This window comes from Orcinus orca, chromosome 20 (assembly GCF_937001465.1).
Source record: "Orcinus orca chromosome 20, mOrcOrc1.1, whole genome shotgun sequence".
NCBI lineage: Eukaryota > Metazoa > Chordata > Mammalia > Artiodactyla > Delphinidae > Orcinus > Orcinus orca.
The window spans coordinates 33,409,418-33,424,964 of record NC_064578.1 but is presented as its reverse complement, the minus strand read 5'-3'; the positions used below and the strand labels follow the sequence as shown (position 1 = coordinate 33,424,964).

Below are 15,547 nucleotides of genomic sequence, written 5' to 3'. Positions count from 1 at the left end.
ACCAAGAGCTGCTCGGGCCCTAGGCTGGAGCATGTGTACCGGCGAGGGCCTGGGCTGGGAGGAGGTGGGGCAGGGAGGAACCCAGATGGCAGACTGCCCAGGATCTGTGGATGGTTTTCCTCAAGGCCACCGTCAAGTCAGTTCAACATGGGGCTTCTCAAATTTTAACCTGCGTACAGAGGAATCACCTTCGTGGGGCAGGAAGGAGAAGGTGGGTGAGGGAATCTGGTTAACATGCAGATTCTGGTTCAGAAGGTCTAGGGTGGAGCCTGAGATTCTGCCTGTCTCATAAGCTCCAGGTGACACAGATGCTTCTGGTCCGGGGCTCCACCCTGAGCATTGAGGGCAAGTGCCTCTCACCTTTCCTGTGGGCTCAACTTTTGAGAAGTCAGGAGAAAAGGGTCCAATCCCAGCTACCACCACTCCAGAGTTCCCTGGAAAGAAAGACTTAGCAATACTGTCGGGTGGGAGAGGGTCCAGGCAAACAGGGAAGTGCGGTACCCTGGTGGGGTCACAGTGGGCCCCAAGGAAAGCTTCCTGGAGGAGGGGTTGAGGAATTCAAGGACTTGTTCCAGGAACCCAAGAAATGAGCGGGTCTCAGACTTCTGCGGCAAAGGGAGATGTCAGGAGGAGAGGCCGTTGGACACCCGGAGTGGATGAAGACACACTGTGCGTGGCCTGAAGAAACACCAGTGGACCCACAGGCCAAGGCCATCAAAAGAACTGGGAGGGCAGCATCTAGCATCACCAGGAGGAGACAACGTGGGAGGCCTGAAGCTGTGCATTGTGGGTGGGCCCTTTTCAGAAGCCAGAGTAAGTCCTTTTCCTTACTCTGCGGTACCCAGCCCTTCTTTAAGGGTACTGATGGGAAACTCCCCCATATGATTTCTTAGTTCCCTTTTACCTTGCGTAAGGTTTTTTCCTCTGTCTCGACACCACACACATGTACACCATATATATGTGATTTTCAGATGCACAGTCACCCTCCACCCCCTACGCTTTAGCACCTCTGAAGTCAATGGCATCTTCCTCTCTATTGGCCTGGATCTATGTTCACTTCCTTCAGAATTTGCCTCTGTGGTGCAAGGTACCTGAAACACCTGCATCTGAAACCTCTTTACCATGACTTCTCAGCTTGAGGATTTGGGACCACACTGTGTGTGTTTAGACCCCAAACCTGGGTGAGTACCAGTCTGCAGTTCCAGTTCTAGAGTCCGCACTCTCCACTCAGTGTCAAATTTGATTCATGCCTTTCCTCACTGTCCGTTTCTACAAGGCAGGTTTATTCTACGTGGACCGTTACATTGGGAGCTAACTCTTTTTTGTCTCCCAGCTTTTTGCTGGAAACGCCTACTAAACTCCCCAATGTTGGGCATTTTTTTTCTTTCTTAGTGAATATTTGGTGCATTTAACAGTTGACAGCAGCATTTTATATTTGATGAAAGGACTTGTAAAATCAATATGATCTTCTTTACTATTACAAAAGAATTGCAGCTCTTTTTATTTTTCCATTTAACACTTTAATTATCCACCTGCCCAGATTTCCAAGAAATCCAATCTCTCCCACTTAAAGTGTCCTTCTCCTGGAGTAAATTGAGATACTTGAAAACTTTCTTTTTCTGAAGGTGTCAGTCTGTGTCTAACCTCCAGGAAGGAGCCTGGTTGGGCCACTCTAGGTGTTGCCACATGGTGTTGCTGTTGAATATGTTTGGTGTAGTTCAGTGAATGCTTGCCCACTGCTCTTTGCTGAGCTAGATCTTGGTTCAGGCCAGTGTGGCGCCCCAGGTTAAGGTTCCCAAGTTACAGCCTCACCCTGATAATAACCTCAGCCACATGGTTTAGATCTTCAGGGACTACTAGCCTGATAGGCATATGGGGTCCAAACCAGCCTGTACCATCAACTCCTGCCCTGCGCTGGACCCAGGTCACTGGTCCAGAATCCACTTCACTTGGGGGGCCTGACAGCGGACTTCGTTAAGGGCATCCCAATCCATTGTCCTTCAGATGGGGAGGCTTCAAGCATTCAATCTCTTCTACCCAGAGGTCCCACCTCCTGTCAGGGCTATGTCTACGTAATCCAGAAAGTCCATTCAAGGGACAGTTGCCTTACAAATGGAAACCAACCCCAGGCAATGATTGCTGGTTCTAGCCCAGGATCCTCTCACCCTTCAAAGGATGACGTATGGCTCACCCTGGGGACAAAGCTGGCTTTGAGGAGCAGTAGGTGACCTTTTGTCTTGCTGAGTTGGGCCTACCAGGGAAGAGCTAGAATACTTAGGATGATAGGTGGGAATACTTACCAGCAAGGTTGAGGGGGAGGAACAAAGAGGAAAGCCTCAGGGCAGCTAAAGAGAGATGTCTCTGAGGAAATGGATCAAGCTTTGTCTGTGATGTGCAGTTTAAACCTCTCCTCCAGCTACCTACAGAAACCTCAGTAAGGTTGATATGACTCTCTAGTGTTTTGGCGGCTGGGTTTGTGGTTTTGAGACGAAGTGGGCCTGGCATCAAGGGGACACAGGACACAAGTAGAGGCTTCCAAGGATGCTCGGAAGCATCTCCGCTCAACATAGATGGGGAGACGGAGGACCAGAGGAGGGGCTTGTTCAAAGTCATCCCACAAGCTAGAGCCCAAAGTGGCTCTTTCCGCTCAGAATCAACCCCCAAAAGCCCACGAGCCATGGTGATCCCCAGTTCTCCAGCTTCCCCGGGGAGTGGCTCAGTACAGATACTCTTGGACGGTGAGTTCCTTCAGGGTGAAGCCCCGGGGGGCGGGCTTCCGGAGCTGGTTCTCCTCCAGTCTCTTCTGCAGGGACACGAAGTCCTTGCCCAGCTCGTAGGCCAGGCGGGCCATGGCGTCCAGCAGCGGGGCGTAGTAACGGTGGCCCTCCCGGGCCTGCAGGCACTGCAGAGCCCTCTCCCCGGCGGCGAAGGCCTCGGCGGGGCACTCCAGGTCGCGGTGGCACACCAGCATGGCGCACAGGGACGGCACCACCATCACGGGGCAGTGGGACGTCAGCTTCTCCTGTAGCGGCACCGTGCGCACCAGGATGTCTAGGGCCTTGGTGTACTGCCCCGCGCGCAGGCAGCCGAAGGCCTCCTTCAGCTCGGGCCGCGTGAGGAAGTCGATGAACTCGCGCGAGCGACGCACGCAGCGGATGGCGTAGAGCAGACCTAGGTACTCTTTGAGGGCCAGCTTGCGCTCGGAGATCATCTCCGGGGTGAAGTTCCCCATCAGGTGCTTTTTGGGGAAGACGACATCTTCGATCTCTTCCCGGAAGGTCTTTAGGAGTTTCTTCTGGAGCATCTCGAAGTCTGAATAACGCCGTTCCAGGATGGCTTTGTCGCTGTCAAAACTCCCCGTCTGGATGACGACGATTTGGTACATCTGCGGTGCAAAGAGAGAGGGCCTTTGACTACACTGTCACGGAGGGTTTGAACTGACAGAGAGAGCCCGGGAAATAAAATAACGATGACCTTAAAGCATACCCTGGAAATGGGGGCTGGTTTTCTGCAATTCTGTTTTAAATTGCCATTAGCCTTTGCTGAGCTGTAACAGCGAATCGTGACAAGAGTCAACCGGAGAATAACAAACACAGCGACGTGGAGGCATCCTGGGGCAGAAAGGCCATACAGGAACCTGCCGTGCGGGGGACCTGGGGCGTTCTTGGTTTTAGTGGTCAAAACTGGGCCTCAGGTTCCTGAACTGGGAGGCTTGAATTAATAAGATCTGTGTTTTCCAGGTGTGGAACTCCTGGGAGATGGTTTTAGGTGATATACTGGCAGTGATGTTATAAGTAAGAAAACTATTCTCTTCTCTTCTCTTTCAAGACAATGCTGATTAAGGGTGCAGACTGCCTGGGTTATAATTCCAGCCCACCACGGTCTAGCTGTGTGGTTTTAGGTAGGTACTTTAACCTCTCTGAGCCTCCGTTTTCTCATCCAGAGAATGAGGATAGTAGCCTGCCTCACTGGGTGAGGATTAAATGAATCAATGCACTGAAACCGTGACGTGCAGTCAGCACTCAGGGTCAGCTATTATTATTACTCCACTCCCATTTGGGGAATGGTGGGGGGCAAAGAAAGGCTGTGTGGCTCTTCCATATCATTAACCTCTCCCCCAACATAGGCTGAAATTCCATTCCAAAGAAAAACAGCCCCAAGCCCAGCTTTCCACCAGTCATGGTAACCAGCTAGAATTTAATAACAGCCCTGAGCTTTCCTTGTATTTACTTTTATAATGACCTTTTCTTATGCTGTGTGATACTGGTTTTCCATTTAAGGTATTTCCCTTTGAAATAAATCCATTCAGTGTTTTTAAAAAGTGATCCACTTTAAAGAAAAACTGAGGTACATAATAAAAATGATATGAGGATATCAAAAACAATGAAGAAGGGACACAGATGATAATACCGGGTAACATGGGATTAAACTGGGCAGTTTGCTTCTTAGCCTTAGGCACCTTGACTCTCCAGTCGTCACGGTGCTGAGCGTGAAATCTCACTTTTGGACCATTTTTTTGCCAGAAGACTTCTGTGAGTTAAAGTGTGTCAATCCATTTCCTGGTCAGGGAGACTGAGGTGCAACCAGCCTTGCCCAGGGCCAGGAAGGAGGCCGTGAAGGCGCGCCATCACTTTTTGGTCTTTGCTTACCACAAACTTGGAGACTGTCCCCTCCTCGATGCGGGCGGAAGCGATCTCGAAGAGCAGTTTGACGTGCTTCCAGCAGCGTTTCTGGGTCCGCCAGTACTCCTGCAGCTCCCGTGTGGTCATGCTGGAGTTGGAGCTTTGGCTGTCGTGGGCATCTGGAAGGACCACACTCTTAAGGACTAGCACAGGTCAGTGTGCTTTGGGGGCAAGGACTTGGGGAGATGGCTGGGTCTGTCTGGGATGAGCCGTGGGAATCTGGAAATGCTGTGATTATCCCTCTCCTCCATTCCACCCTGGAGAGGCCCAGTCGGGCATCAGTCAGACCCCTACACCCAACCTGGCTGAATCCATCTCGCCGTGGGCAACCTGGAAGAGCCCAGCATCCCCAAGAGGCTCCTTGGTTGTGAAATGCAGTGTGTTTGTGGTACGTCGTCCACTTCTGCCTGTTGTGAAACCCCATGCTCCGGAAGAGCAGGGATGTGGCTGGTGGCTTCCCACCCTCCCTACTGTCGGCTGAGCGCACACCAGCGGATGATGGGGGGAGCTCTGAGGATGCTGGGCTCCAGGTTCAGCTTGGTCGGCCCTTCCTCTCTCCTCTCATTTCCCACACTCCCTGCTTTTTCTTGCACATACCACTTCTTCTGCCTCAAATGCCATCCTCTTTCCCTGCCTCAAAAAGTAAGTATTTCTTAAACCTCACTTGAGCCCTAGGCCATTCTGAGAATCTTGGGAAAGCTTAGAATCCTTCCTCTCCCCAAACGCACAAACCACTGTACATTTTATTTCAAGGGACATGTGTCCCAGGAGCCCTTCTCCAATGTGTCCTTCAAGACCCAACCCATATATCATTTCAACTGCCCTTTGGTGTTAGAATGAGAGCCTCCCACCTTGTCCCTGTGCCTTTTCCATGGCATCTTACATTGTTTTCTACAGATCCGTTTCCTTACTAAACTTGAAGGCCAGCACGGTGTTTGACTGTTCCTGCTTCCCCAGTGCCTGCACAGGGCCAGGAGCAGAGCAGGCGGTCAGCCAGCACATCTTGAAGGGTTGCATGCACATGGCAGATGTTTGCTCCAGGAGCTGGCGCTATAGCAGACACTGTCAGTGCCCGGCCATGCCCCCTCACTGGCATTGACTGTTGTGGAACATCCCACTGGCTTCTTTCGGAAGCACCTGGGACTCTCCCCGTGAGGGCTTTCTTGGGCCATTGCAGCACGTTGTGGAGCGTACCTCTGCCAATGGAGGATGGGACCAGGGGATAGCAGGCTGGCCTCCTCGCCGCCGGGATGGGACAGCTCTAAGGTGTGATCCATACGGTCTCCCAGACAACCCCCATTGGGACAGAGCCCGAGTTGCCCACAGTGGTAATCTTTTCATCGACACCCCGTACTGGTTTCCTGCCCTTCCTTTCCTCGGTTTCCCACTCCCCTGCCATACCTCCTGGCCTTGTCTCCTGGATAAACCACTTGCACCGAATCCCTGTCTCAAGTGTCTACTTCGGGATAACACAAGTTAACTGAGCTGCCCTGTTTCTCACGGCATCCACTGAAGTATGCACATTTGTATTTCAAATGTCTTCAAACCTCTATCCCCCCGACCAAGCCCCAAGCCTCAAGCCCACCTAAGTGCTCTTCAGGTCCTGGACGTGGGAGGTCTGGGCCAGGGGCTGATGCTTTCGGCTTGGTCCCTGCCATGCACTGGGCTATGGGTGTTGTCCATCCAGGGCTCCTGGCGTGCCTGGGACTTGCCATGCTCCAAGGCTGCCAGGAAAACAAGAGAGAACAGTGAGTGCCCACTTGTGTTGGGGTTCCTGGTGGGTCCTGGTGGGTTCCACAGTCCCCACTGCTGAGCCCTCCACTGCCCACCTAGCCATCCGCCCGACTGTCAGATGTGAAACCTGGGCCTGGCTCTTTGCTGGACTGATCGCTCCCAGGCTGAGCATGACCTTCTCTTAGAGTTAGCATCCTTATATTATCGAGTTGCTCTGAATTTTAAATGAGGTGACTTTAAGCAAAGGTAGTAGCTTAATGATGACTTGAGAGAGAGCTGCTGGCGTGTCCAGAAAAACCAATATTTCATTTCATATTACACGTGTAAACAAAATCTCAGTGTCCAAAGCAAAGAGGCTGGAATGTATCCTTCCCTTTTCTCTCCCTTCATCTTGAAGCAAACATTTACTAACAACTTGTTATACCCACTTCACATACACGCAGGCTCTTCACAGCCACTATCTGATTTGACACCCACGATAATCTATCGGGACTCCAATAACACATAAGGCAACCGAGGTTTAGCCCGAGTCACGTGGCTCGTGAGCGTGACCAGCCAGCCAAGCCAATGCCTGTGGTGTGCACGCTACACATCCTGCACTCAACACCCACCCCCTCACTTCATCTGAAGCTGTGCGTGGTAGGAGGTTTTTGTCTCCATTTTATGGTAAAAGAACTGAGACTTTGAGCTGCCCAGGATCGAGAGCTGGTAAATGGTGGGCAGGGCACCAACGCAGGCTGGTCTGACTTCAGAATCATCTCCCTGGTACTCAGGGGAGGGTGGGCAGCGGGAGTCCTGGGGTTCATTTTATGCATAACTCTGTCTGTGACCCAGGTAAGTGAACAAGATAAGCTGGTGCCTGGAAGTTATTTAACTTCTCTGAGCCTCAGTTTCCTGCAAAAGGGGCACAATAACCTTCACGAAGCTGGTGTGAGTGTTAAGTCAGGCACCAGATCAGGGCTGCGCACACACCAGATACCGTATTAGTCCCTTTTATTAGTACCTGACCCGTGATAGATGCTCTAGGAAATATTTGAGAAATAAATGGCTGAATGAAGATGTGAGTTGGAATACAAGTTAAAATGTCTGAGACAAATTAGAAAAAGAGCCAATTAAAACATCAGCTCAGGGGCTTCCCTGTTGGCGCAGTGGTGGGGAGTCCGCCTGCCAGTGTACGGGACGCGGGTTCATGCCCTGGTCCGGGAGGATCCCACATGCTGCGGAGCGGCTGCGCCCGTGAGCCATGGCCGCTGAGCCTGCGCGTCCGGAGCCTGTGCTCTGCAACGGGAGAGGCCACAGCAGTGAAAGGCCCGCGTACCGAAAAAAAAAAACCAAAACAAAACATCAGCTCAGATGGAGCGAGTAGCTGGGGCACCATTTAGGCACAGAAATTCAAAATAAGAAGGGTGCAAGTGCCCTGACCTCCTTCTTAACGTGCTCTTGCTGTGTCAGGTGAAAGGAACCCTGGGGCATCCTCCAGGGGGCTCTGTGCTGGTGTCCAGTGGGGGGCTCTCAGGGACCCTCTGTCCAGCCTCATCCTATATAGATGGGAAACTGAGGCACAGAGCAGGGCATGGCTGGACCAGGGCTGCACACGCTTGAGTACCCTATAGCTTTCTCCCCTTAAGGAGTCAGGTCTTCCGTTCTGACCAACTGTGGGTCCGTAGGCAAGTTATTTAATATCTCCAGTCCTCGGTTTCCCCACCTGAGAGGTGTGGCCACCAACCCTGTCCTAGATGATGGATGGCTAGGAACAGGTTCCCTATATTCTGGTAGGTGCCCAGGCAAGACAGCAAGTGGTCCACACACTCTTATCCAACGGACTTTGGGTAGCCAGGACTCTTGGGGGCTCAGTGATTCCTGTGGGCACTCCTATGTACCTGCTTCAGTTAGCTCATCTGTAAAATGGGTGATGGCGAGTAGAATTGGCCTCAGTGGTCCCAGCCCTTCCAGCTCTGCTGTCTTGATCAGGCAGCTGGGGCCAGGTCAGAAGCAGGGCACTGTTTGCCCAGAGACCCCATGAGACCCCAGGAGTGATGGCCTTGGCTGGGTATCCCAGGAAAGACCTGGCAAAGCTGAGCATGAACGCAGAGCTTAGAATAAATATCAAGTTCAGCAGCCAAAGCCAGCTCCCTTAGGTTTTCTTTCATGGGATTGGCTGAAACTGGAAAGCGGCGGAGAGAAAGTGGTCACTGGTGCATCTATGGAGTCTCTAGTCCTCAGTTTCCCCATCTGTGAAATGGGGAAAGCAATCCTGTGACTCCAAGAGCTCCTTGGGGACAGCTGTACATGGTGTTCTGTGGGCCCTTCCCTCCCATCTCTACACCCCACAGAGCAAAGATTTCTAGGCTTTACGACAAAATATGACAAGTGTTGGTACTCCTGGCTCGAGGGCCTGTCCTTGGCCCGGCGGACAGCAGCGCCCAGCCCCTCCACCATCCAGCTCCGGGAGCGGTCACCCTTGCTCCTTCCTTCCCAGGTGCCCTGAGCATCACTTCTCCCTCTAAGGGATGCCTGCCATGTCCAGGCTTCTTCTGATGGGCACACAGGGCCCCCTTTGGAGCCCATGCTACCTCTCTGAGGGGGCAGGAGGGGACATTCCATCAGGGGTGAAACTCCAGCAGAGTAAAGCACCCTGGTCCAACCTAGGAGACAGAAGATCCTAGACACTGGATGGGCACACTCCCAAATGTAAGCATATATCAGAACTTCCTCAGGCGCGGGGGTGGAGGTGGAGGTGCTGAGGGGCAGACTTCCTGCTCCCAACATCAGAGAGTCCCATCTAGCAGGTCCTGCGGTGAGCCCTGGATTCTGCATTTTGCACCAGTCCCAAGGGCTGTGCTGATACAGGCTTTCCCTGGTACCACTTTTTGAGAAACACAGGTTTGGTAGATTATTCCCCAGGCTCAAGAGAGGTTGGAGAAGCATCTGGTACTTCAAAAGGCATTGATGAGATGGAGGGTCGAGGAGCTGCTCCCTGCTCTGCCCCAATGCGCTGAGGGGAGTCCTGCGTATCTGTCACCAACCCTTCTCCCTACCACCCTGCCCCCAAGAGGTACCGAGGGACGGTTACAGGAGGCAGGGCCTCAGGCCACAGGTGGGCAGAGGCCCACTGAGCTTGGGGTCAGACACTGACCTGAGGTCTCTGGTCCTGTGCGTGTCCAGGGGTCCAGGAGGGATGTCACATGGCCCCCTTCAGCTCTCTGTTCCAAGCTCTGGGTGAGCAGGCCAGTGGCTGCCACTTTGCTAAGTTCCCTGTATGAAAACAGGAAATAAGCTGTGTGACCCGCTCCTGGTTGCCCCAGCCCATTGGCTGATGAAAGATGCTAGTGAACTCAGCTAACAGTCTGAGGCCGCCCTGCTGGGCAGGACCTAGCATGGCAGGGCGGGCCTGGATCTCAGTTCCCACATCAGCTTGTCTGACCCTCAGGGTCCTTGACAATCTCTGGCATTTCGGACCTTAGTTCCCAAAGCTCTTTAATGTGCATTATCCTACCCTACTGAGCTAGGCATGATGGGGGCCATCCTGCTCTAAGGACAGATGGGGAAACTGAGGCTTGGAGCAGAGAGCTGGTGGGATGCAGAGCCAGGGCCGGATTGGGGGCGGGTAGACTCAGAGTGCCTTTCTCTGGTGGAAGCTGCATCCCACATGCCAGAAAGTACCAGGGAAGCCAAACCTCTGGGCAGTTACGTGATTTGTAGCCAACCGTACTGTGGCCTGGAGTGCAGGAGGCTGGAACAAGACAAAAAATTAAACCTCTCCTGCTCCCCCCGCCCCCAAGAAGTCTACCATGTATCTCTCCCCAGCTATGATTCCTCCCCTCCCCAGTCCTGATTTTGATGGGGAACAATTCCTTGCTTTTCTTTCTTTCTTTTTTTTTTTTTTTTTTGTGGTACGCGGGCCTCTCACTGTTGTGGCCTCTCCCGTTGCGGAGCACAGGCTCCGGACGCGCAGGCTCAGCGGCCACGGCTCACGGGCCCAGCCACTCCGCGGCATGTGGGATCCTCCCAGACTGGGGCACAAACCCGAGTCCCCTGCATCGGCAGGCGGACTCTCAACCACTGCGCCACCAGGGAAGCCCCCTTGCTTTTCTTTGTAATTTATCACCTACTAACAGACCCCAAAACAATAGTTTCATTTGATTCATTTTTGAGTTTTATATTAATTGAGCCACACATACTCTTTGTATGCTTTGGTGCTTTGCTTCTTTCATTCCGCATTTATGTGAATAAGATTCATCAGTTTTTGTGTGTCGCTAAAGCTTTTTCCTTTTTACTGCTGTATTGCTACATTACTTGAATATATCAGTACTTACCTTTTTTTTTTGTCTATTGGTGCACCTTTGGGTTGTTGCTAGTTTGGGCCATCATGATCAGTGCTGCTGGGAATATTCTTACACATTCATCCAATGCACATATTTATCTGGAGCGAAATTACTGGGTCTCAGAGTATGAATAGCTTCAGCTGTACTCAGTCATGCCAGACACTTTTCCTGAGTGGTTGTGTCATTTTGCAATCCCACCAGCAGTGTATGCAGGCTCTAGACGTTCTGCATCCTCACCTACACTTGATATGGTCAATATTTTTTGTTTCAGCCATTCCAGTGGGTGTGTAGTGGTATCTCGTCATGGTTTTTAGTTGCATTTCCCTAATGACTGGCGATGTTGAGCATCTTTTCGTGGGCTTATTTGCCATCCTTATATCCTTTTTGGTGAAGGATCCTTTTTGGTTCAAGTCCATTGCTCCTTTGTTTGATTGGCTTCTTTTCTTCATGGTTTATAGGTGTTCTTTATGTATTCATGTGGGTATATGTGCTTCTCAATAATATCTTTCCCATCCTATGGTTTGCATACTCTATTATAATGGGGTCTTTGGATAAATAGAAGTTGCTAACTTTAAAGCATTCAACTGTGTCAATCTTTTCTTTCATAGCTGGTGTCATGCCGTAAGACCATGGACATTACTCCTTTATCGTTCTTTCTGCAGCCACTTCACAGGCCACTGTGAGGCTTAAGATGAGTTAAGATGCTCAAAGCACTTAGGACGATGCTGGTATCTCGTAAGCACTGTACAAGGGTGGGCAATTCTTGTTTTTCTACAAACCTTTCTAGTTTGCCTTTCTTACTTGCGGCAGTATAATGCCCTTAGAGTAAGTAGATTTTTGTGTATGGTGTGAGGTAGGAAGTCCATGTTTTTTCCCCACATGTTCACCTACTGGCCTTATTTATTGAAATGGCCGTCCAATCCCACTGCTTTGCAGCGCCATCACTGTTATAAAAAGAGTATCCACACATGTCAGGGTCTGTTTAGCTCAGCGGAAGGGGCATCAGTCGTGTGCCTCTGGCCTGCTAACTGGTGAGCCCCTGGGGTACAGGGGCCGTATCCCGTTCACCTCCACCTTGCACTGCCCCATAGAACACCTGGTGTGGCGTGGAGATGCAGGCTGTGTATAGAGAGAGGCTAGAACTCCGTCTCTCCTCCTCTCTGAGTCCTTTCCTGGGCCTGGAACCTGCGAGATGCCACCGTAGACTCTGAGCCCTTCTCTGCAGCCCTGAGTGCCTCTCACCCCCAGCCAGCAACCATGGGGAAGAGTGTGTAGAAGCCACTGCTTCCTCTTCTCAGGGTGGGAGATGCTTTTTGGAAACCCCCAGGCACGCAGGAGCGTCTGGCCTGCATAGGAAGGACCTAGCTGGACCACAGTAACCAGGAGAGGCCACACTTGGCCACCTGCCGGGTGTTGGCTTTTCTCTGCAGGACAGGGCTCGAGGTGGCAGAGGACTTCTATATGTCTACAAAGACAGGCAGGGTCCCGCTGTCATGGTGGGGGGGGACAGGAATGGGCATCCCCGCACTGCACTACTGAAGCCAAAGGGGACACCAAGGGGCCTTGGGAACTGAGGAAGGGAAGTGCTGGCAAGTCAGAGTCTAGGTGTCTTCCCTAGAATTCACCCTGCTTGGACCCTTCATTGGCCTCCACCCGCATTCCGAGTAAACCCAGCCCCCCCACATCCCCCCGCTGAGGCCTCCGTAATCCGGTGGTTGCTCCCTTCTTAACCTCATTCGCACCCCTCCCAGCATCACTTACCACACACCAGCCATCCGGACTACTTTCTGTTCCTCAAATGTGCTTCACAGCCTTTGCGCTTGCAATTCCTTCAGCCGTCAACGTCCTGCTCTCGGTTCCTTCCACGACAGCCTCTTTTCTCTCTCATCCTCAGGGTGCAGCTCGATTGTCTCTACTTTGTGCAGCCCTCCTTGACCCCCCATCAAGAACTATCATTGTCTCGCTTATTTGTTTACTTGTTTAGTGCCCGTCTGGGACGCCTCGATCACGGGGACTCGGTCTGTGGCAGCGTTCTGTCCCCAGTACCCACCGCAGCGCCTGCCACCTAGCGGATGCTCGGTAATTGTGTGAATGAATGAATGAGTGGGCGAACGCAGAGAAGTGGAGATCGGGCTGGGACTCCAGATCCGCCCTGACTCACTGTGCGACCTGGGCAGGCCACTGTCCTCTCTGAATGTCAGTTTCCTTAATTGCGACATGAGATTAAGTTAAGCATCCTCCCGGCACCAAAGCATGCCCCACTGGGCAGATAACAATACGGTAAACTACCACTCACTGCTGCTCTGGGTGTCTGACAAGCTTGGGTCTCCAACACCGAAACGCCGCTTTTGAGAAATTCAGTAAGAATTGATTGATCACAGGCGCGCCTCCACGTGTCTGGCAAAGAAAACCCAAACTGGTGAAGTGTTTGTTCGTAAGTAGGTGATGCAAAACCTGGTCACGTCAATCTTGTTTTTCCATAGCTGGGTATACAAACATTAGCTTTTAAAAAATCTCAAAAGTTCTTAATACTGCAGGGTTTTAAAATTAGGGCCACAGACAGAGTGCGCTGTGGGGCACCGATGTGGTTATACTGAGACATACCAGAGCGACGGGTGGGCCGGGGGTGGGGTGGGACTGGAGTGTGGGTTTGTATTTCTATACTGCAGGCTGGGGAGACACCTCAGCCCTTCCTGGGCCTCACACAAGCTCTGTCAGTCCTTCTGATCTGTGTAAGAATTCATGGCTAAAATGTGGAGAAAATCTAACTTTAATTATCAGCAGGACACAAACATCTTGTGTTCCTGGGAGATCTGTTTGCTTAGGTAAAAGGCTTTGGGCTTCCCTGGTGGCGCAGTGGTTGAGAGTCCACCTACCAATGCAGGGGACACGGGTTCGTGCCCCGGTCCGGGAAGATCCCACATGCCGAGGAGCGGCTGGGCCCGTGAGCCATGGCCGCTGAGCCTGCGCGTCCGGAGCCTGTGCTCCGCAACGGGAGAGGCCACAACAGTGAGAGGCCCGCGTACTGCAAAAAAAAAAAAAAAAAAAAAAAAGTCTTTGATGAGTTTGCCTGGGAGTTTAGGGCCATCGCACGTAGTTTGAAGGTTTGTGCCCTGCCGAGAGCGCCTCAAGAGGGCAGGAGTGGGGCTGAAATCCAGCCCTCACTCTGCTTTTCCAAGCTGGCTCCTGTGTTCCCTCAGGTAAAGGGGTCGCCTTTTTCTAATCTGAAAAGAAGGGTGATGCGAGCTGGCTGTGAGTGAACTAATGACGGAGGATTGAGAAACTGTTTTTCAAAGACACTAAGTTCAGCTGATGGAATATTCTGTTTTGCTGAAGTGGAATTTTTAAGCTTGGGGCTAGAAGGGAAGGGTTTGAGAAACTGAAGGTGATTCTAGAAAGCATATGGGGGAGGGGAAGAAGAGAGGAGACACTGTAAGGGGTCTGCAGAAGAGGAGGCCCACCCATCAGGGGAGCTGGATTTGTTGGGTGTCTGATCTGCAGCAAAACCCGCCTGACTCACTGATGAGCTTGGAGTTGGTTAGGGCTGGAGGTGGGGGGAGGGGACAAAATGTGGGTCTGGTCTTGAGATGGGGATGGGTAAGACCAGAGGCCGTCCAAAGGCCCCAGGTGCATGGGGTTCCCCAGGCTTGAGGCAGCTCAGTAAAAAGATGCCTTCTCTGCTGTGCCTTTCCCTCATGCATTGTCTCTCTTTTAATAAGTCACTCAACAAACTTGGGCCAGGCACTGGGCCAGAGGTGGAGATCCGGCAATGGCGAAGGGATGTCTCAAGCCCTCAAGGACTCACAGTCTGGTGAGAAAACAGGATAGACGCATGAGCTGAAACAGAACACCATGTAGGCTGAGAGCAAACAGGAGCACAGGCAGGCTGCTCCTTGGTAGCTCAGAGGACTGGAGAGTTCCGTGGGGACAGTGGAAAGCTACCTGGAGGCAGGTGGGCATTGAAGGATAGGTAAGTCCCAACAAAAGGAGTGAAAGAAAGATGTGGGCTTGATTAACAGCTCCACCATCCTGTAGCTGAGTCATCTTAGGAAAATTATTTACCTCTTGGAACCTGTCTCTTCATCTCAAAAGAGTGGGGACAAAGAATAGTACCTATTCCATAAAGAGGATCATGTGATGGATGAGAGTACAGTGCCTGGCATATAGTAAGTGCTCAATAAATAACATTCATATTATACAGAGTTTAGGGCTTACTCTGTGCCGAGCTCTATGTTTGTACTCCTCACGACAAGATCTAAGTGAATTGTCAGCACCACTGAGCTGTTAGGGAAACTGAGGCCAAGGTTAAATAACTGGCCCAAAGGTATAGAGAGCTGGGATTCAAATCCAAGTTCGTTGGAGTCCAAAGTCTATGCTATTCAACCTGTTGCCTCCCACTGAGGCCCAGAGTGAGCAAAGCACAGAGGTGGGGGGACCAAGAGCTATAAGGGCACTGGTGCATCATTTGGGCCTGGTTGTAGAAGGGTTTGGACACTGGTGGGTGGGTAGGCTGCTAGGAGCAGGGGACCAGCGTGGAGACTGCTGCACAGTGTGAGGTTGAAGAGAGACTAGTTAGAATCATGGGGAATGGCTGTGTGCTCTTGCCAGGTGAGAGATGACAGTGATTTGGACCCAAGTAGTAATAGTGGCTATGGTAAGAAGTGGCTGATTCTGAATATGTTTTGAAGCTCAGGTTGACAAATTTGCTTCCAGGTTGAGTGTAGAGTATAAGAGAAGATGAATCGGGTAAGTTTTCCAGGTTCAGTTGCTCTGTTACTTTTCTTAAGTAATCTGCTATTACTGGGC

At 51.7% G+C, this 15,547-nt stretch overlaps 1 protein-coding gene across 2 annotated transcripts; it reads right to left on the bottom strand.

Moving 5' to 3' along the window:
• Positions 1 to 1,467: 1,467 nt before the first annotated feature.
• Positions 1,468 to 12,717, bottom strand: SNX20 (sorting nexin 20). Of its 2 annotated transcripts, XM_004264887.4 has the most exons (5): positions 12,503 to 12,716; positions 9,553 to 9,671; positions 6,268 to 6,406; positions 4,650 to 4,801; positions 1,468 to 3,385 (listed from the first exon to the last, which is right to left on the bottom strand). In XM_004264887.4, the coding sequence occupies exons 3-5, from the start codon at positions 6,395 to 6,397 to the stop codon at positions 2,717 to 2,719; spliced, it is 951 nt and encodes a 316-aa protein (XP_004264935.1). In that variant the 5' UTR covers positions 6,398 to 6,406; positions 9,553 to 9,671; positions 12,503 to 12,716; the 3' UTR covers positions 1,468 to 2,716. The 2 variants fall into 2 exon arrangements, with proteins under 2 accessions (XP_004264935.1, XP_033274813.1); XM_033418922.2 differs by lacking the exon at positions 9,553 to 9,671 and having other exon boundaries at positions 12,503 to 12,717.
• Positions 12,718 to 15,547: the final 2,830 nt, after the last annotated feature.